Source organism: Capsicum annuum, chromosome 8 (assembly GCF_002878395.1).
Source record: "Capsicum annuum cultivar UCD-10X-F1 chromosome 8, UCD10Xv1.1, whole genome shotgun sequence".
Classification (NCBI taxonomy): Eukaryota; Viridiplantae; Streptophyta; class Magnoliopsida; order Solanales; family Solanaceae; genus Capsicum; species Capsicum annuum.
Genome location: NC_061118.1, coordinates 148,923,628 through 148,946,136, shown reverse-complemented (window position 1 = coordinate 148,946,136; position 22,509 = coordinate 148,923,628). Strand labels below are relative to the sequence as shown.

Sequence of the window (22,509 nt, the reverse complement as noted above, 5' to 3'; positions counted from 1 at the left end):
GACGATTATTATTTTTCATAATAGCGTACGTAGACTTTGCTATTATCTCAATGAGGTAGAGAGATTGTTTTCGAAAAACTCTCGACTCAAGTGCAACATGCGTGCCAAGTTCGAATATTATGACAAATAAAAGTGAATAGAAAGAATATTTCATCGATTTTAAATTAAGTGTTGCTTCAACGTTTTTCATGCTCATTGAAAAACGCTAGGTATTCTTATTATTTACCCCATTCATTTTAAAATAAGTATCGTTTTGACTTTTTTCACGCTTATTAAAAACTAATAAATACAAGATATTCTTATTATTGACTTCTTTTGTTTTAAAACAAGTGTCATTTTGATGTTTTTTACGCTTATTAAAAAATAATAAATATAAGATACTCTTATTATTGACTCCACTTATTGTGGAATAAGTGTCGTTTTGACATTTTTTACGCTTATTAAAAAATAATAAATTCAATATACTTTTATTATTGACTTTCTTTGTTTATTTTAAAGTAAGTGTCGTTTTGACATTTTTTATACTCATTAAAAAATAATAAATACAAGAGACTTCTTATTGATTGAGTCGTCCTTTATTACCCATCCATTTCAATTTATGTAATTTGACTGGATACGAAATTTAAAAATATGGGAGAACTTTGAAATTATTGATCTAAAATATAAATTGTAGGTGTTTGTGTTGTTGTAAATTGTTTCAATAAGAGTGAAATTGATACTTTTAAAGTTAAATTGTTACTAAATATAGGTAGTTCATATCACTATTTAAATTAGGTAGAAAGATTGTTTTCGAAAAACTCTTGGCTGAAGCGCAACAGGCGTGCCAGATTCAACTATGACAAATAACATGAACTGAAAGAATATTTAATTCGTCTTAAAATAAGAGTCATTTTAATGTTATTAATGCTCATCAAAAAAATAATTACAAATACAAGGTACTCATCATTTACTCCCTCTTTTTAAAATAAGTGTCGCTTGGATATTTTTCACACTCATTAAAAAATAATAAATATAAAGTACTCTTATTATTGACTTCCTTCGTTTCAAAATAAGTGATGTTTTGACCCTTTTTATGCTCATTTTAAAAATAATAAATACAAGGTACTCTTATTGTTGATTATCCTCATTCAAGATACTCTTATGTTGACTCCCCTTGTTTTAAAATAAGTATCGCTTTGAAGTTTTTCACACATATTAAAAAAATAATAATACAGGATACTCTTATTATTGACTCCCCTTGTTTTAAAATAAGCGTAGTTTTGACTATTTTCATGCTTTTAAAAAATAATAAAGAGGAGATACTCCTATTATTGACGCCCTTTGTTTTAAAATAAGTATCTTCTTTGATTTTTTTTGTGCTCATTAAAAAGTAATAAATATAAAGTACTTTTACTATTGATTGATCGTTCTTATTTATTACCCATTATTTGACTAGACAAAGAATTTAAGAATGTAGGTGGACTTTAAAATTATTGATATAAAATAAATTATAGGTGCGTGTTGTTGTAAATTATTTCAATAAGGGTGAATTGATTTTTTTAAAGTTAAAATGTTACTAATGATAGGTAGTTCACATCACTATCTAAGGTAGGTAGAAAGGTTGTTTTTGAAAAATTCTTGGCTCAAGTGCAACTTGCGTGCCAAGTTCAAATATGACAAATAAAATTAAATGAAAAGAATATTTCATTCGCTTAAAAGATATCGTTTTAAAAGTTTTCATGCTCATTAAGAAAATAATTATAAATACAAAGTACTCTTATCATTTACTCGCTTCATTTTAAAATAAGTGTAATTGTGACATTTTCACACTCATATAAAAAAATAATAAATATAAGATACTCTTATTGTAGAATCCCTTCATTTTAAAATAAATGTCATTTTGTCCTTTTTTGCTCATTTAAAAATAAATACCAGGTGCTCTTATTATTGATTTCTCTCGTTTAAAGTAAGTGTTATTTTGATGTATTTTTCACGCTCATTTAAAAAGTAATAAATGTATGGTACTTTTGTAATAGACTCCCCTCGTTTTAAAATAAGTGTAGTTTTGACGTTTTTCACGCTTATTTTTATTCAAGGTACTCTTATTATTGACTCAGTCGTCCTTATTTATTACCTACTCATCTCAACTTTTATGATGTGGTTTGACTTAACACATAATTTAAAAAATATGAGAGAACGAAATTTGTGATATAAAATAAATCATAGATATTTATGTTATTGTAAATTATTTCAACAAGGACAAAACTGATACTTTTAAAATTAAATTAGTACTAAATACGAAAATATGTCATTCTTCGTATGATTAGCTAAAAAAGGTTATGTCATGTAAATTTAGACATAAGAAATAGTAAATGTTTTTAAGAATTGAACATTATGCAAAAGAAGTTGTTTTTCTTAAATAAAATATGAGAGTAGTTGTTCTTAAATATAATAGTATAGTTGAAAATAATTACTTTCTCTGCCACTTTTACTTATGTAAATATTTTTTTTTTGTCTAATTTAGAAAATTAAGAGATAATTATCAGCTTCCAATTCACCTTCATCATTATCCATAATTTTTTATATGTATTTTTTGAAAATTAAAATTTTATTTTATTCAGAAATTGATATATAAAATTATTATTCTATTTATTGATTCTTAATAAATATGTCAAGTAAATACTGAACAAATAAAAATAGAAGAAATGAGTACTGGTTTTACCTTGAATACTCAAAACAACAATTGTTTTGGATCAATATTTTATTTTTTTAGCTAAACGACACTTATTTTGACACGAAGAAAATCGAGCTTTAGATGGTTTGCCTCGTAATTGATTACAAAAACCAATGTCATTTTTATAAGGTTCTACCATTAAAACCACCCTCTTACCTTCTGCCCCCTTCAAAATTCACACCACGCGTCCCTCCCCCTTCTCTATACGTAGAAGAAGACACAATTCTTCACTGACAATCCCACAAGTTTAAACTCAAAGTAAAAAAAACAAAATAAATTTAAAAATAAGTGAAATAATTGTTTTTTTTTTTTAAAAAAAAAGATTCCCAAGTAGCGAAAGAAAGGCCAATTGGCATAATAGCATCATGGTTTCTGAACTGAAGTCTGAACTTACATTTGGCCAAGTGTTAAAGACACTTAATTAACTCAAGTGAAATTAACCCAAGTTAAACTACTTAGTTAACTTAACACCCCACCCCTCCATACCCCCACACCACGCTCACTCCCCCGCCCCACACCTACCCCACTACCCTAAGTCATAGTGGGTGGGTGGGTGAGTGTTGGTCAGCTTTATAACCTCCATTCTAACCCAAATGCAATTCTTGTATTCCTCTTGTGTTTCTCTTCTTCATTTGGTAAACCACTTTGGTTTACCAGAAAAGCAAAGAAATAAAAAAAATAAAAAAATAAACACCTTTTTGTTTCTCTTCTTCTTCTTCTTCTTCTTGATTTTCACTTTCCAGTCACTCCCATTCCCCCTAAAAATCCAAGAAATTGAATACCCAGAAATACCCACATTGCCATTTTTATCAATTAACCAACCCCCAAAAAACCCAAAAAAAGAAAAAACAAATTTTTTGGGGAAAAAAAAAGAAAAAAGCTATGAAGAAATCTCCATCATTTTCATTTTCTTGTTCCTCTTCTTCTTCATCATCTTCATGCATTGAACAACAAATCCATGAAGTAACAGAGAACAAAAAGATGAAGCTGAAGCCCAAGCCCAAGCCAAAGCTGAGGCCCAAACGTGCTTCTAGAGCTAAGAGAATTGCAAATGCTGATTCATCACCAACCAAAAGAAGCTCCATTTACAGAGGCGTAACCAGGTACATTTTTTTTCCTTTCAAATTCACACAGTAACACACACATTCAAGGTGTTTTATGAACAACCCACATATCAGAATTGGATTTTGGTAATGGGTTTTGATTTTTATTTGCATGCATGAAGAAATGAGTGATTAGAAAAATTAATTATTTTTTGTTAATTAAAGTTCTTTATTTATTTGCAGGCATAGATGGACAGGAAGATATGAAGCTCATCTATGGGACAAGGGTACTTGGAATAGCAATCAGAAGAAGAAAGGAAAACAAGGTGAATGCTCTTCTTTTTTTCTTTAAACTCATTTTATTTAATGTTTATTATTTATTGAAATCAAGGAGATCTACAGTAATATTATTTTATTAGAGTTTAATTTTTTACTTTAATCTTGTTTAGTTAATTTAATTGTTTTTTTAACTATCATTAATCTGACTCTCTTCTTTGTTGGTTCTTGTGATGATCCCCTCTCTGCTGTCACTTGCAACGTTAACAATAAACGCCTCTTTTGCTGGTTAGTTTATTTGGGTAAGCTCTTAAATCTCTTCCAAATGTCCAAATGTTTTTGCACAAAATACAACACCATTTATGCACAAACTTTTCTTAAAATTATTTTACTGCTTGCTTTTTTTTTTTTTTTTTTTGGGTATAAATTAAATTTAAGAAAATTAATTGTTAAGTTTTAAAATGTCATTTTCAATTTTCAGGAGCTTATGATAGTGAAGAAGCTGCTGCCAGAACTTATGATCTTGCGGCCCTCAAGTATTGGGGGCCCACAACTATACTTAATTTTCCGGTACTTAAATTCTCACTATTTTTCTTATTAACTTTTTTCTCGAAAATTATTAATAGCTCACCTTTCTTCGTTTTGTAATCGCCTCCCTCATTTCTCCCCTACCTCCAATTTAATTAAAAAAAAAGAATTATTTTCCCTTTTCCATTTTTGGTACAAGTTAAGAGCTATTAATTTTTTTTTATGTAAAAACCAAAAAAATCCTAGCGGTGTTTCGGTTTGGGATTTTTGTCTCTCTTTGGGAGAGAGAAAAAAAAGAGGCAAAAAGACAAAAAGTAACCGTATAAGGGTACAAGAGGTTAAAACGTGACGTACAACAAAACAATGCAGGTGGAAACATACATCAAAGAGTTTGAAGAAATGCATAGGCTAAATAAGGAAGAGTACTTGGCTTCACTAAGGCGAAAGAGCAGTGGATTTTCTAGAGGTGTTTCCAAATATCGTGGCGTCGCAAGGTAAAATAATTTTTCATATTTTTCGGTTCTCTCAAGAGTCAATTGAACTAATTTTCAAGTTTAATTGAATTTAATAAATTTTACATTTTAAAATTAAAATGTAGTTATTTAAAAATTATACAAAAAATATTATAAATTATACTTTTTTTCTCATATCAATATAATAAAAAATATATTTTAAAATATTAGTCATAGTTCTGTCATTTAACTCATAAAATAAAAATAGAACCTGTACTTTAAAATGGAGGGAGTAATATTTTTAAAAAATAAGTCTTAGATTAAACTTTTTAAAATAAGTGTTGAATTAAATTTTAGTATAAATAATTAAAAGTTTTAAAGTCCATTTAATTAGAAAAAGGAAGAGGGACAAAAGACATGAAAAATTATTTATTTTTATTTTATAAATGCAAGGCCGGGTACATATAAGTGGAAGTCAACAAATTTTGTGGATTTTCATGCTTGTTGTGGGACCTACTTAGGGCATAGTTTTGGAGTGGGACCCAGTTGGATTCACTGTCTATTTGTGGGCTGAGTGTTTTAGGTGCATATTTAGGAATGACGAAAAAATGTGATTACGGTCTACGGATTCAAATAAATTGACCATTCCATAAGTGGTAAGATATAGTACATTTTGTGGAGAATCTTAATAGGCATTTGGTCACGAAATTTTTTTTAAAGAAAATTATTTATGATTGTGTCAACCTCACATTTGTACGACCAAAAAGTATAACATTCTTAGGGTCAAAAGGGTCTTTAATAGCTCAATATCTATTTGTGACTCATTTAATGCTTGTTGGTGAATGTTCGATTATTCATCTTGTAATTGCCTCTTCTATTTCCCTTTCCCCTGTCCACGAATTAAATAAAAACATGCATTTTTTGCGAAAAGAACACTTTAGTTATTGGATAGAAGGCGAAATTGACCTCTCATATTTGGAATTTTTATATTGACAGGCACCACCATAATGGTCGATGGGAGGCAAGAATTGGACGTGTTTATGGAAATAAGTATCTCTATTTGGGAACTTACAGTATGTGTATCTTAACTTTATATCTCTTTCATTTTGCACGTTAGTTAAGTTGTTGTTATTGTGATTTTTGAGTACTAGTTTCTTGGTCGGTGTGAGTTTTTTCTTCTTTTTTTTAAGATTTTGTTTTAAATGATCATAAAAAACGGAGGAGGATATCAAAGATTTGTTGTATTAAAATGTCGAAAACAAATATGTGTTGGTTCTTTTTTGTTTAACCATATCGAGTATTCGAATTCATTTGGTCCAAAGATTCAATCGACAAATTCATTGAAATTCAGTAGCTTTTATCCCGACTATCCTTAAATGTCTGTATTTATTTGATTGTAAAATCTCGAAGTTGTTCGAATCATCCATAAACTTCAAATTCTAAATCTGTCCTTGGTTCGACTAATCCAAATTTAAGCATATGTGTATCGAGGGTTAAAGAGCTCCGCGTAAATACATTTTTCATTTCCAAAGCTCAAATCCGAAACTTCTAGTTCCCTACCTCTTTACTATACCCTTAGGGGTCGTTTGGTAGAAGGAATAAGAAAAATAATCTCAGAATAAAGATTGGAATTAACTTTACCCCATGTTTGGTAGAAGGGATTACTTAATTCGAGACGGTTTTATCCCACCATTTGTATTAAAATGATGGGATTATTATCCCATGGGGAGGGAGGGATAACATAATTTCATGGGATATCCCTACTTTTTCCATCCCTTGAGGGTGGTTTTATTGTGAGGTATAAGGTATAATAGTTATAGAATAAAATGCAAGATTATTTTATCTCGCATTTGGTTGGAGGTATAACTTAGTTTCAGAATTATTTATCCTACCATTTATATTATATTATAGTGATGAAATAAGATATGTCATATATATATATATATAGTGAGATACTAATCCAGAATAGTTATTATCGAGATTAAATATCCGAGGTAACTCTTTCAGAACCAATCAACCCCTTAGAGTGTCCGTGTCCGATTCCGATTCCTTTTCAATACAGATTTACTACTTTGGAAAGATTTGACGCTTTTATGTGTCTTAACATAAATCTAATAGCTACAATAGGATTAAAGCTGACATGGCACATGATCATTGGTGTTTTATATTATTTACTCAGATCAAAGTTGAAAGGCTGATGTGGTCCAAAAATTTAAAATATTTTGATGCAGATCTTTGTGGACCGTACAAAAAGTTAAAGACTTTCTGTTCCAACTTTATAAAAATTGAAAATATTCCCCTATATTTTTCTTAGTGAGTTTAGTCCTTACCCATTTTTGTTGATTTTCGTTCAGTGGTTCAAGTTTGACTAAAACTAGAAAAACTAAACAAATCCTAATTTACTCAAAATTCCCTTTGAGTTGGTCCCACATATGCTACTAAAATTTTAAGGGGTTGCTAATTAAAATCACTTCCTATATTATTAAGTTAATAAAATTGGCCTTTAATTATGTGGGGCGACCTTTTAACTTAAAATACTTTGTATGGATACAACTATCTTAGTCCACAAATTTGAGCCAGTTTTGAATTTTTTTGAAATTACCTTAATGAATCATGTAGATGCTATGAATTGTATTTGGTTAAGTGGTATAGGTTAATTAGTGGGTAGTAAGAGATTTGAATGGTAATTAAGATAGTTGATTATGTTGATTTTCTTTAATGTGACGGTATTAGATCTTGGCTCGTGACACTGTCAGAGCCTTGATTCATATATGCTTAATGGGATGAATAATTTTTGTTTAATCACAGTAGACAATTATGCCTTTGGATTGATGCATACTGTCTCATCATCCTCATCTCCAACTAGTACACCTAACCCATTAATATTGTGCTCTTTTAATTTCAAGTCATGCATAAGGTACAATCTCTAATAGAACAAAAAAAAAAAAGTACCTTCCCATTTTATTAAGTACTACTTTGGAAGAAGAAAACCCATTGTGCTCTGTCCGCATAGGACGCATTTACCTTATTCATCCCACCACAACCCTTGCCGACGAAGAGAAACATATAATGTACATTGATGGGTTGAACAAGTAGTAATATAGTTGTCAAAAAGAATTTTTGTCACTGCTGGTACTTGTGTCGTATTAAGAATAAGTGGTACTTGTTACTTGCAATTGATGCATAATTTGTTGCTTTTTATGAACGAGTAAGATAAATCTAGAGCATTTCTATTCTCGCGTTCACTTTAGGTTAGTGATGATTCGTTTCCTTGTTACTAATGTTTTGACTCGCGGATGGCACTGCTGATTGGACAATACAAAATATGGCGTTGTATATTTCCAATTGTTCTGAATTAATTTTGATTAAGGTATAGAGGGTTAGTTAGCTAGTTGAGGGTTGTCTCGCTTAGTCTTTCATACTAGTAGCCATAGTATTACTTTTGAGAGTTTCTTGTTATTCCATTTTTGTTACTATTACTTTTTTTTCCGCACTTTATTACCGTGTTAATTTGTGGTAGTGATCATTCCATTTTTAGTATGCGTTATTATGCTTTCTTTTGCATTTTGTGTTGGCCTCTTCACTCCTGTTGTTTCTTTTTTCAAATTACCTTTTAATGTTTTTACTTGAGCCGAGGATCTATTAGAAAACAACCTCTCTACCTTTTAAAGGTAAGGTCTGCATGTATGCTAACCTCTCCGGACCCACTTGTGGGATTACACTAGGTGTGTTGTTGTTGATGATTTCTTTGTTTAGATCTGCTATCTTCTTCGAAGAGCTCAACTGGTGCATTCGGCGATCTTATAAACTAGTTCGAACCTATGTTGCTCGGAGTCTCAAAAATGTTATGTTGTCGTATCCATGTCAGATCCTTCATGAATGCACATGCCCCTGTCGATCTATATGTTTGAAGAGTCTGAGAAACATAGTTTCAAACTAGGTCTCATATAGTTGAGTGCAGTAACAATATCTGAAATGAACTTTTCGGAGAAACAGATTCTCGAAATCACTTGTCATTTATTTCTCTCTCTTTGCTCAAGGCACTCAAGAAGAAGCAGCTGCAGCATATGATATGGCAGCAATTGAGTATAGAGGGCCTAACGCAGTCACCAACTTCGACATCAGCAGATATGCAGACTGGTTGAAGACACTCCGCGAACCGGATCTGTTATCACAGATGGAAAACACAGAGTCCTCTAATGAGGTGCAATCAGATGAGGTGATTGTACAATATCAGCCGGTTCAACAAGAAGAAAACCAAGAGGATTTCATGCAAGAAGAATTAGCTTTCGAACCACTATTCGTACCAAAGTTAGAGTTTACGCCTGCACTTGATTCTGATGAAGTGACTCAACCAAAAGTCCTGAAGTTGGAGTTTGCTCCTAAAATGGAGTCTGCTGCTGAAATAATAAAGGGGAAAGGCTACCAGGAGGAAGATGACTACCCGTGGAGCATGTACTTGGACAACACATTTGGTTCTTTCCAAGTTTCGGACTTCTGTCTTGACAAACCAGCCGACTTGATGGATCTTTTCAACAACACCGGCTTTGACAACAACATTAACTTCAATCTCTATGAGCAATCACGTGAGCAGGAGTTCAACAACCTGGACTTATTCTCCGACAGCATGATCATCGACATGGTTGAAGGTAATAATGAGGAAGTAAGGAACAATCCGTCGATTTCGCCTACTTCATCAACAGCTGTGTCAAGAACAACATCCATCTCCAGCGACATGAAAGACGTGGGAGGTTGGACATCTTCGACAAAGTAAGATGCTTGGATTAAGAACTCAGCTTGGTGTTAAGTATATTATAAGTTTGATAGGAAACCTTCCTCCTAGTTTTAGATGCCTTTTAATCTTTCCTAGATATAGAGACACAAGCATAAGGTCTTGTGACTGGTTTTAATTAGTTTCACCAAATATGAACTCCTGCAGTATAGCTAAACTTACTACCGTTGCTTAGCAAACTTTTTTGGTTTCATTTTGCCTGTCGATATCCCCAGTCGCACTTGCTTTTCCGCTATATTGCTTAGCTTTTTGCAAAAACGTTGCCACATCCGTATTGAATTCTCCGAAAATATGCTACTTTTTGGAGGATTCGACACGTATCCGACGGCGTATTTGGACTCGAGTCCGAGCAATATAGCTTTTTTGTGCATTGGTAATGTTCTTTCTTAGTCATCATATTGCATAATAGGCTCGCCTTGATAGTACTCTTGTTAGTTGTATTTGATTATTCACTTTCAACGTAGAGTAAAGGGTCAAGGAAAAATCAAACAATTTCTTTTATATAAGTAAAAGAATTTCAGTAATAGGCAGTTCATATCGAACATGACCTTCATGGGAAAAGGCACAACCTAACATCATTACACCCTCGTCTACGTGTATACATGAAGAATATACATTCTCTGTCTTTTTGGTTACTAGGGATGAGGTTCTGACTAGACTTTTAAAAAACCTCAATCACAATGAATATTTCATTCATTTTTCTGTCTGATAGAGGTCCCATTGTAAACTATTTGTCTTATGTCGATGACAGTCATCATCTCTAGTAGTAAAACCAAATCTAATAGACGGATTACGAAATAGATTCACAGTGAGAAGCTCTACTCAAAGAATCAACAAGAATAAATGTCCCTCTCACTGCTCCTGATATTGGCCCTCGGAAAATCAATAAGATTATAAGTGCTACTGGTTTTCTTGACAGGAATTTTTCTTTTGAGTATCTGGGGTGCCTTCTTATCTACGTTGATAAGAGAAGAGTGGAATATCTTGAGAAGTTACTTTTAAAGATAATCAGGAGATCAATTGGGTGGCAAAGCAATTTGCTACACTATGTGGGGAATACACTGGGTATGTTGTTGTTGTGATAGGGTAAAAATTATCCTTATTAAACATGTGTTGCAATCACTGTCTATCTACACTCTTACTGCTCTTAGTCCTCCTAAAGGAACCATAGAATTGATGGAGAAGTATTTTGCTAGATTCTTTTGGCGCTCCGCTAGTAAGAACGACTAGTAATCTAGTATCACCAAAGCTCTTGGACTAATAGATGCTATCATAAAGAGGAAGGAAGATTAGATATAACAAGAATGCTTGATACTTGTGATACGCTCAACATTAAGAATTGATGGAGACAAATGTTAAAGACTCCTTTTGGGGCAGTTTTACTGAGGCAACACGTATTGTATTATAGCTCATCCGGTGATCAAAATGTGGGTGTCAGAGATAAAGCAAAGGATAATATGAGATGGATTATCCAAAATGAAAGATACTTTCATATGGATAAAATAGTTATGCAATCATTGTCTACTATCAAAATTCTTACTGTTCTTAGTCCTCCTAAAGGGATCATAGAATTGATGGAGAAGCATTTTGCTAGATTATTCTGGGAAAGACAACTATCAGTGAAACTCTTAGATTAAGATATGCTGTCCTAAGGGGAGCGGAAGATTGGCTATGAGAAGAATGATATTTGTGATACTCTCAACATTAAGAAAGGGAGGAGATTTAGATGTCAAGACTCCCTGTGGGCCAATCATTACCTATCTATATTATTATTACTCTTATTCCTCCTACAACGACCATAAAATTAATGGAGAAACATTTTGCTAGTTTCTTTCGAGTTTCCACCACTGAGAAAGACAAGTATCACTGAAGTTTTTGGTCAACATATGATATATCTAAGAGGATTGGATATGAGAAGAACGTTGAGATTTATGATACACTCAATACTAAGAAATGGTGAAGATATAGATATCAAAACTCTCTTCGGGCAAATTTCACTATGGCAAAGTATTACATTACAACTTATTTGGTGATCAAGGTGCAGGTGGCAGATAATCTTATTATGAAAAAATTTGATTCAAGCAACGGAGAAAACAAACGACAGTATGGGATGGATTATCCAAAATTGGAGATGTTTTCATATTGGAGGTAATTATTTAAACAGTGCTACAATCTATTGGAGAGAAAAACAGATCTTAACAAAGAAAAAAAAGAGCAGAAAGCATTATTAAGTTTCATTGATCACTGCCACATTTATACATAAGAACATAACTGAAAAAACTCAATAAAAGGAGTAAAATAAGCTATCATTATTTCTAATAATTATGACCTAAAGATAAACAAAAGTAATAAAGTTGTTTTTGCATGATTGCAACCTCATTTAATAAATTTAAATCCTACTTTAAATTTGTATTTACAGCAGCTGGTACAACTAATCTACAGCTTTTGAGGCACTAATTTTAACACTCTTCCTTGACTTAAGAGCTGTAACACCAAGTCTTTCTCCGAGAAACTCGAATCTTGCTCTAAGTAGAGACTTAGTTGACAATCTGTTGAGCAGAAATACTGCAGTATTGGTAGCTTCAGCCCAAAAATTTTTTGGTAGCCCTTTCTCATGGAGTAAACACCTTGTCATCTTCATTAGCATCTTATTTTTCCTTTCCACTACTCTGTTTTATTGAGGAGTATAGGGTGTCGTTAGCTGATGCTCGATTTTCTTTAAAGATAATGTTTTTTGAGGTCCTCTTACATCCATGTGAACAAGTTGCAGCTTTCTTTTTGGCCTCCATAATGAATTCTGAAAAAGAAGCCTTGTTTGCTTCCCATACCGACAAGCTTCACAAGCAGACAGAATTTTCTTAAGGCTCGGGAGACCTTCTGCTAGTTGATTTTCTTTCATGAAGAGTATGGCATCATGATGATAATGTTCGAGTCTTTTGTTGCATAACTCGAAATCATTTTCCAACCTGACAACTGTTGTTTGCTCCTCGTCCAATAGATTCAAGGAAAAACTCCTTCCTCTCATCTTGACATTGAGCATCTCCATATTATCAGAATCCTTAATGACACATGTTTTTTCTTCAAACAACACTTTGAAACCATTTTCAAGTAGTTGCCCAACACTTAAGAGGTTTTGATCAAGATCAGGAACAAAGAAAACATTAGTTATAAGTTTCAAACCTGTAGGGCTTTAAATTGTAATTGTTCCTTTGCCTTTTGCGTCAAGATATTCTCCATTTTCAATTTTGACTTTGGAAATAACAGATCTATTTAGTTCTTTAAAGAGCTTTTGATCACTGATCATATGATTTGTACATCCAGTATCAATCAACCAATTTTTAGAAGTGTTATTGCTAGCAAAACAAGTTGCTACAAAAAATATCTCTTCATCATATTGATTTACAGCAGCCTTGGCTTCTTCTTGTTGCGTTTATGACTTGCATACCCTCTCCACATGGCCCAGTTGACCACATTTATTGTACTTGACATCTGGTCTCCACCAACATTTCTGTTGAGAGTGATTTGTCTTTTTCCAATGAGGGCAGGGTGGATTACTTCCTCGCTGATTGTTGTAGTTATTGTCTTACCTTTGCATCTGGTTCTTTTTCTTTTCCTCGTATGACTCGTTTTGTGATTTAGCTTGAAAAACACCTTCAACAGAACCTTCTTTCCTCATTATTCTCATTTGCTCCAATGCCTACAAAGCATTAACAAGTTCTGTCAAGGTAATGCTTGACAGATCCTTAGAATTCTCTAAAGAAGAGATTGTGGCTTCATATTTCTCAGGAAGTGTGACAAGAATTTTTTTGAATAATTTTTTCATTAGTAAAATCCTTACCAAGCAATCTCACCTTGTTGGCTAAGTCAAGTAGCTGATCTGCATAATCTTTTATGGTTTCTGATTCTTTCATTCTCTTCATTTCAAATTCCCAAATCAGATTCATCACTTGCATATTTTGATCTCTTTCGTTGATATTCCTTTTCAAGATACTCCCAAATTTCTACAGTGGACTTCATTTGCGTAATTTTGGTAAGAATTGAAGGAGATACCACAGAGAAAAGACATGTTTTGGCTTTGGCTTTGGCTTTCCTTGTCTTTCTCTCCCTGTGATGTCTCATTTGATTCACTGTTAGATTATCTCCAAGATGAGTTACTTCAAAGTCCTCTTCTACTGCTTCTCATAGATCCAGTGCTTCAAAATAAACCGTCATTCTAATTGGCCAAGCTTGATAATTCTCACCATTGAAGACGGGTGGAATTAGAAAGCTTATTTCAGAATTGATTTTCTAGAAACTATTTAAGATAACAGTTTAAAGAATGGTTATATAGAAAGAACTTGTGTTTTTTATTCACTCTCTTCTCACAAGTCCCTCAAGATGGCAATTCTTTGATACCAATCTGTTGGAGAGAAAACATATCTTAACAAAGAAAAGAAAGAGCAGAAAGCGTTATTAAGTTTCATTGATCACTGCCACATTTATACCTAAGAACATAACTGAAAAAACTCAATAAAAGGAGTAAAATAAGCTATCATTATTTCTAATAATTATGACCTAAAAATAAGCAAAAGTAATAAAGCTGATTTTGCATGATTGCAGCCTCATTTAATAAATTTAAATCCTACTTTAAAGTTGTATTTACAGCAGCTGGTACAACTAATCTGCAGCTTTTAAGACACTAATCTTGACACAATCATTGTCTATCTAATTTTTAGTCCTCCTAAAAGGATCATAAAATTGATGGAGAAGCATTTTGTTAGGTTCTTCTTAAGCTTCATCAATTGGAAAGACAAATATCACTTAGGCTCTTGAATTAATATATGTTATCCTATCACTGAAGTTTTTGATTAACATACGATATCCTTAGGAGGATTGGATATGAGAAGAATATCTGAGATTTCTGATACAACTCAATACTGAAAAATGGTGAAGATTTAGATGTCAAGACTCTCTTTGGGTCAGTTTCACTATGGCAAAGTATTACATTACAACTTATTCGGTGATCAAGATGTAGGTGACAAGTAAATCTTATTATGGAAAGATTTGACTCAAGCAAGAGAGAAAACAAAGGACAGTATGATACGATCCAAATGGCCAACATAGCTTTTGATGCCATCACTCGAGGCCAATACATGAAGGGTCAAGCTTTGGTAATATTGAAGACACGGAAATATGCATGGGAAAACCATTTTGGACACTTAATAGAGTAATTCCGTGTGTGGAGGGTTACTTGAAGGCTTGCCTTGATGACTATCTAAGAGCTCCAAGGGATTGCACATGTTGAAGTGTGAAGAGGATTCCAAGCACTCTTAGGCCGCCCCTCCTCATTAAGGGTGTTTTGGCCATTTCATCATGTAAATTTCAACACTCCACGGCCGCCCCTTATTATTAAGGGTATCTTGGTCATTTTATGATTAGGCTATAAATAGGTTCTTATTAGTCTTATTTTCCTTGGTTTATGATGGATATTTGAAACACATTGAAAGTTTTCTTTCCTCTTTGAGAGTGTAGGGTAGGGCTTGGAAAATCGTGTATTAGATATTGCTTAGAAATAGTTGTTGTAAGCGGAGTTGATTCCCTTAGGGGTCACTATAAGAAGATTAGTGTTTGATTTTTCGAGTTTAAGATTTTTATAGTTTGATACACGGTTTGATTCTTCATTCTTCGTAACTTCGTATGTTATCTTATCTATCTTTACATTATTGCTTTGTTTGTTACCGTATCATTGTTGTTGTGTTGCTGTCGTAGCCTAGATTCCATCTTGTTCTCCGCCTAGTGGTTATCTAGTCTCGGTTTGTCTGGTTGTTTCCTTGGCTGGTTTCGTGTGTTCTTAGTTAGTCCCGTATCACAGTATGAGATGGATTATCCAAAATGGGAGATGTTTTCGTATTAGATGCAAAACTATCTTATTAAACAGTGCTACAATCATTGTCTATCTACATTCTTAGTCATCCTAAAAGGATATTAGAATTGACGGAGAAGCATTTTGTTATGCTCTTCTAAAGTTTCATCACCGGAAAAGACAAGTATCACTGAGGCTCTTGAATTAGTATATGTTAGCCTAAAAAGAAGGAATATTGGATATGCTAGGAATGTCTGATATTTGTGATACGATCAATATTAAGAAATGATGGAGATTTAGATATCAAGTCTTCCTTTGTGCCAAGTTCACTAAGGCAGAGTATTACATTACAGCTCATTCGGTGGCGAAGGTGTAAGTGTCAGATAAATCTTATTCTGAAAAAATTTGACTTAAGCAAGGAATGAGGCAGAAGACAATATGATATGGATTTTCTAAATAGGAAGATGCCTTCATATCAGGTAAAATCATCCTTATTAAATATGTATTGTAGTCACTGTCTATTTACATTCTTACTGCTCTTGTTCGTCCTATAGGGATCATAAAATTGATGGAGAAACATCTTGCTAGATTTTTCTAAGTTTCTATCACTGAGAAAGACGAGTATCACTAAAACTTTTGAATCAATATATGCTATTCTTAAAGGATTGAGATAAGAAGAATGTTTGATATTTGTGATACAATAAACAATAAGAAATGATGGAGATTTAGATGTCAAGTCTTCCTTTGTGCCAAGTTTACTAAGGCAAAGTATAACATTACAACTCATCTGGTGGAGAAGGTGTGAGTGTCAGATAAATCTTATTCTGGAAAAAATTGACTTAAGCAAGGAATGAGGCAGAAGACAGTATGATATGGATTATCTAAATTGGAAGATGTCTTCATATAAGGTAAAATCATCCTTATTAAATATGTATTGCAGTCATTGTTTATCTACTTACTGCTCTTGTTACTTCTATAGGGACCATAAAATTGATGGAGATGCATTTTTCTAGATTCTTCTAAGTCTCCATCAATGAGAAAGACGAGCATCACTAAACCTTTTAGATTAATATAAGATATTCTTAGGGGATTGAGATGAGAAGAATGTTTGAGATTTGTGATACACTCAACATTAAGAAATGGTGAAGATTTGGATGTCAAGACTCTTTTTGTGCCAAATTCACCAAGGCAGAATACTACACTACAACTCATCTGATGGCCAAGGTGTAGATGTCAGATAAATCTTATTCTAAATAAATTTGACTTAAGCAAGGAATGAGGCAAAATGCAATATGATATGGATTGTCTAAATTGGAAGATGTCTTCATATAAGGTAAAATCATCCTTATTAAATATGTATTATAGTCATTGTCTATCTACATTCTTACTATTTTTGTTCCTCCTATAGGGATCATAAAATTGATGGAGAAACATTTTCCTAGATTTTTTAAAGTCTCCATTAATGAGAAAGACGAGTATCACTAAAACTTTTCAATTAATATATGTTATCCTTAGGAGGATTGAGATGAGAAAAATGTTTGATATTTGTGATACACTCGATATTAAGAAATGGTAAAGATTTAGATGTCAAGACTCTTTTTGTGCCAAGTTGATTAAGAAAGAGCACTGCACCACAGCTCATTCGGTGGCCAAGATGTAGGTGTTAGAAAAATCTTATTCTAAAAAGTTTTGACTTAAGCAAGGAATGAGCCAGAAGACAATATGAATTGGATTATCTAAATTGAAAGATGTCTTCATATAAAGTAACATCATCCTTATTAACTATGTCTTGCAGTCATTGTCTATCTACATTCTTACTGCTCTTGTTCCTCCTGTGGGAACCATAAAATTGATGGGAAAACATTTTGCTAGATTCTTCTAAGTCTCCATCAATGAGAAAGACGAGTATCACTAAAACTTTTTAATTAATATACGTTATCCTTGGGAGGATTAAGATGAGAAGAATGTTGAGATTTGTGATACACTTTACATTAAGAAATGTTAAAGATTTAAATGTCAAGACTCTTTTTGTGCCAAGTTCATTAAGGCAGAGTATGCACTACAGCTCATCTGGTGAAAGTGTAGGTGTCAAATAAATCTTATTCTGAAAAGTTTTGACTCAAGCAAGGAATGAGACAGAAGACAATATGATATGGATTATCTAAATTGAAAGATGTCTTCATATAAGGTAAAATAATTCTTATTAAAGATGTATTGCAGTGATTTTCTATCTATATTCTTACTACTTTTGTTCCTCCTATAGGGACCATAAAATTGATGAAGAAGCATTTTGCTAGATTCTTCTAAGTCTCCATCAATAAGAAAGATGAGTATCACTAAAGCTTTTGGATTAATATAAGCTATTCTTAGAGGATTGAGATGAGAAGAATGTTTGAGATTTGTGATACACTCAACATTAATAAATGGTAAAGATTTAGATGTCAAGACTCTTTTTTCACCAAATTCACTAAGATAGAGTATGCACTACAGCTTATTTGGTGAAGGTGTATGAGTCAAATAAATTTTATTCTGAATAAATTTGACTTAAGCAAGGAATGCGACAGAAGACAATATGATATGAATTATCTAAATTGAAAGATATTTTCATACAAGGTAAAATCATCCTTATTAAAGATGTAGTGCTGTCATTATCTATCTATATACTGCTCTTGTTACTTCTATAGGGACCATAAAATTGATGGAGAAGCATTTTGCTAGATTCTTCTAAGTCTTCATCGATGAGAAAGACGAGTATCGCTGAAACTTTTCAATTAATATATGCTATCCTTAGGAGGATTGAGATGAGAAGAATGTTTGAGATTTGTGATAACTCGATATTAAGAAATGGTGAAGATTTAGATGTCAAGACTCTTTTTGTGCCAAGTGCATTAAGACAGAGTATTGCACCACAGCTCACTCAGTGGCCAAGATGTAGGTGTCAGAAAAATCTTATTCTAAAAAGTTTTGACTTAAGCAAGGAATGAGCCAGAAGAAAATATGATATGAGTTATCTAAATTGAAAGATGTCTTCGTATAAGGTAAAATCATCCTTATTAAATATGTATTGTAGTTATTGTCTATCTACTTTCTTACTGGTCTTATTCCTCCTATAGGAACCATAAAATTGATGAAAAATATTTTGCTAGATTTTTCTAAGTCTTCATCAATGATAAAGACGAGTGTCACTAATGTTTTTTAATTAATATACGCTATCTTTAGGAGGATTGAGATGAGAAGAATGTTGAGATTTGTGATTCACTCAACATTAAGAAATGTTGAAAATTTAGATATCAAGACTCTTTTTCTGCCAAGTTTACTAAGGCAAAGTATGCATTACAACTCATCTGGTGAATGTGTAGCTGTCAAATAAATCTTATTCTGAAAAGTTTTGACTTAAGCAAGGAATGAGGCAGAAGACAATATGAGATGGATTATTTAAAATTGAAAGATATTTTCATATAAGGTAAAATCATCCTTATTAAATATGTATTGCAGTCATTTTCTATCTACATACTACTCTTGTTACTTCTATAGGGACCATAAAACTGATGGAAAAGCATTTTGCTAGATTTTTCTAAGTCCACGTCAATGAGAAAGACGAGTATAACTAAAGCTTTTGGATTAATATAAGCTATTTTTAGAGGATTGAAACGAGAAGAATGTTTGAGATTTGTGATACACTCAACATTAAGAAATGGTGAAGATTTAGATGTCAAGACTCATTTTGTGTCAAACTCATCAAGGCAGAGTATTGCACCACAACTCATCTGGTGTACAAGGTGTAGATGTCAGATAAATCTTATTCTGAATAAATTTAACTTAAGCAAAGAATGAGGCAAAAGACAATATGATATGAGTTATCTAAATTGAAAGATGTCTTCATATAAGGTAAAATCATCCTTATTAAATATGTATTGTAGTCATTGTCTATCTACATTCTTACTGCTCTTGTTCCTCCTATAGGGATCATAAAATTGATGGAGGAGTATTTTGCTAGATTATTCCAAGTCTCCATCAATGAGAAAGACGAGCATCACTAAAGCTTTTTAATTAATATACGTTATTTTTAGGAGGATTGAGATGAGAAGAATATTGAGATTTGTGATACACTTAACATTAAGAATTGTTGAAGATTTAGATGTCAAGACTCTTTTTTGCCAAGCGCACTAAGACAGAGTATGCACTACAGCTCATCTTGTGAAGGTGTAGGTGTCAAATAAATCTTATTCTGAAAAGTTTTGACTTAAGCAAGGAATGAGGCAGAAGCCAATATGATATGGATTATTTAAATTGAAAGATGTCTTCATATAAGGTAAAATCATCCTTATTAAACATGTATTACAGTTATTATCTGTCTACAGTCTTACTGTTCTTGTTCCTCCTATAGGGACCATAAAATTGTTGGAGAAGCATTTTACTAAATTCTTATAAGTCTCCATCACTGAGAAAGACGAGTATCACTAAAGCTTTTTGAATTAATATATGCTATAGTTAGGAGGATTGAGATGAGAAGAATATCTGAGATTTGTGATACACTCAACACTAAGAAATGGTGAAGATTTAGATGTCAAAACTGTTTTTTTGGCCAATTTCACTAAGACAAAGTAATAGATTATAACTTATTCGACGACCAAGGTATAGGTGTCAGATAAATTTTATTCTAGAAAAATTTGACTCAAGTAAAAAACAGTATGAGATAGATTATCCAAAATAAAAGATGCTTTTATATTGAAGGTAAAATTATTTTTACTAAACATGTGTTATAATCATTGACTATCTACATTCCTAGTCCTTTTAAGAGGACTATAGAATTAATGGAGAATCATTTTGTTAGATTTTTCTAGAGCTTCATCATTAGAAAAGAAGTATCACTAAGGGTTTTGAATTAATATATGTTATCCCAAAAGAAAAGAATACTGGATATGATAAGAATGTCAGATATTTGTGATACAATCAACATTAAGACATGGTGGATATTTAGATGTCAAGTTTTCATTTGTTTCAAGTTCATTAAGGTAGAGTATTGCATTGTAGCTCATCTAGTGGCCAAGGTGTGGGAGTCATTTAACTTCAATGTATGAAAAAAATTAGCTTAAATAAAGAATGAGGCAAAACACAATAGGATATAGATTATCTATAATGAAAGATGCCTTCATATGAGGCAAAATTATTTTAATTAAATATATGTTGTAATCATTACCTATTTATATTTTTACTGCTCATTCTTGCTACAGAGACCATAAAATTGATGGAGAAACATTTTGCTAGTTTCTTTGAGTTTCCACCACTAAGAAAGACAAGTATCACTGAAACTTTTGATTAACATATGATATCTTTAGGAGGATCGGATATGAGAAGAATGTCTGAGATGTGATACACTCAATACTGAAAAATGGTGGAGTTTTAGATGTCAAGACTCTCCCTGGGCTAATTTCACTATAACAAAATATTACATTACAACTTATTTGGTGATCAAGGTATAGGTGTCAGATAAATCTTATTATGAAAAAAATTGACTCAAGCAAAAGAGAAAACAAAGAACAATATCAAATGAATTATCCAAAATAAGAGATGTTTTCATATTGGGGGTAAACTTATCGATATTAAATAGTGCTATAATTATTGTCTATCTACATTTTTAGTCCTCCCAAGAGGATCATAGAATTGATGGAGAAGCATTTTGTTAGATTCTTCTAAAACTTCATTACTGAAAAAGACAAGTATCACCGAGGCTTTTGAGATAATATTGTTATCCTGAAAAGGAAGGAATATTGAATATGCTAGGAATGTCTGATATTTGTGATACAGTTAACAATAAGAAATTGTGGAGATTTAGGTGTCAAGTCTTTCTTTGTGTCAAGTTCCCTAAGGTAGAGTATTGCATTACAGCTCATCTGTTGGTCAATGTATGGGAATCATGTAACTCTAATGTATGAAATATTTTTGACTTAAACATGGAATAAGGCAGAAGACAGTAAGATATGAATTATCTAAATTGAAGAATGTCTTCATAATAGGTAAAATCATCCTTATTAAATATGTATTGCAATCATTGTCTATATATATTCTTACTGCTCTTGTTTCTTCTACAGGAACCATAAAATTGATGGAGAAGCATTTTTCTAGATTCTTTTAAGTCTCAATCATTGAGAAAGACGAATATTACTAAAGCTTTTGGATTGATATATGCTATTCTTGGGAGGATTGAGATAAGAAGAATATCTGTGATTTGTGCTACACTCAACATTAAGAAATGATAAAGATTTAGATATCAAGACTCTTTTTGGGCCAGTTTCAATAAAACGAAGTATTACATTACAACTTATTCGGCAATCGAGATGTAGCTGTCAGATAACTTTTTTTATGAAAAAACTTGACTCAAGCAAAAGACAGTATGAGATGGATCATTCAAAATGGAAGATGTTACTATATTAAAGGTAAAATTATCTTTATTAAATATGTGCTCTAATTATTGCCTATCTATATTCTTAGTCCGGGATTATAGCATTAAGAGAAAAGACATAAAGACACTACTAAAATTGTTCTGAATTTTTAAAAAGGCACCTAAAGTTTGCGGGCATCCTATTAGCCCCCTAAATAATTTTGAAATGATATTAATATATCTTTTTTTAAAATCAATCCTAATTTTTGAAAAATAGGTGCTAAACAGGCACCAATCACAGATTGACACGTGTTAATTTATTTATAAATATATTTTTTTATCTTTCTCTTTTTTTATCTCTCTTACAACTTTGTCTTTCTTTTCTCTTTTACCCTATCTCCTCCATCCATGTCAGCTAATAGCCCGCCCTTCTTTTCTTTTCTCTCTTTTACCTTATCTCCTCCCTCCACATCAGCCAATA

At 32.2% G+C, this 22,509-nt stretch overlaps 1 protein-coding gene across 2 annotated transcripts; it reads left to right on the top strand.

Moving 5' to 3' along the window:
- The first annotated feature begins 3,298 nt into the window (after positions 1 to 3,298).
- LOC107839384 (AP2-like ethylene-responsive transcription factor At1g16060) lies at positions 3,299 to 22,103 on the top strand. Of its 2 annotated transcripts, none has more exons than XM_047394554.1 (8): positions 3,299 to 3,816; positions 4,000 to 4,082; positions 4,326 to 4,334; positions 4,514 to 4,602; positions 4,930 to 5,054; positions 6,009 to 6,085; positions 9,053 to 9,782; positions 21,739 to 22,103. In XM_047394554.1, the coding sequence occupies exons 1-8, from the start codon at positions 3,596 to 3,598 to the stop codon at positions 21,770 to 21,772; spliced, it is 1,368 nt and encodes a 455-aa protein (XP_047250510.1). In that variant the 5' UTR covers positions 3,299 to 3,595; the 3' UTR covers positions 21,773 to 22,103. The 2 variants fall into 2 exon arrangements, with proteins under 2 accessions (XP_047250510.1, XP_047250509.1); XM_047394553.1 differs by lacking the exon at positions 21,739 to 22,103 and adding an exon at positions 16,000 to 16,070.
- The last annotated feature ends 406 nt before the right edge of the window (positions 22,104 to 22,509 follow it).

What these genes read in the sequence shown, in the direction of transcription:
- LOC107839384 (XM_047394554.1), top strand. Translation starts at nt 3,596, where the DNA reads ATGAAGAAATCTCCATCATTTTCATTTTCTTGTTCCTCTTCTTCTTCA. An exon ending in ATTTACAGAGGCGTAACCAG is followed by an intron (nt 3,817 to 3,999) that starts GTACATTTTTTT and finishes ATTTATTTGCAG; the next exon opens with GCATAGATGGACAGGAAGAT. An exon ending in CAACTATACTTAATTTTCCG is followed by an intron (nt 4,603 to 4,929) that starts GTACTTAAATTC and finishes AAAACAATGCAG; the next exon opens with GTGGAAACATACATCAAAGA.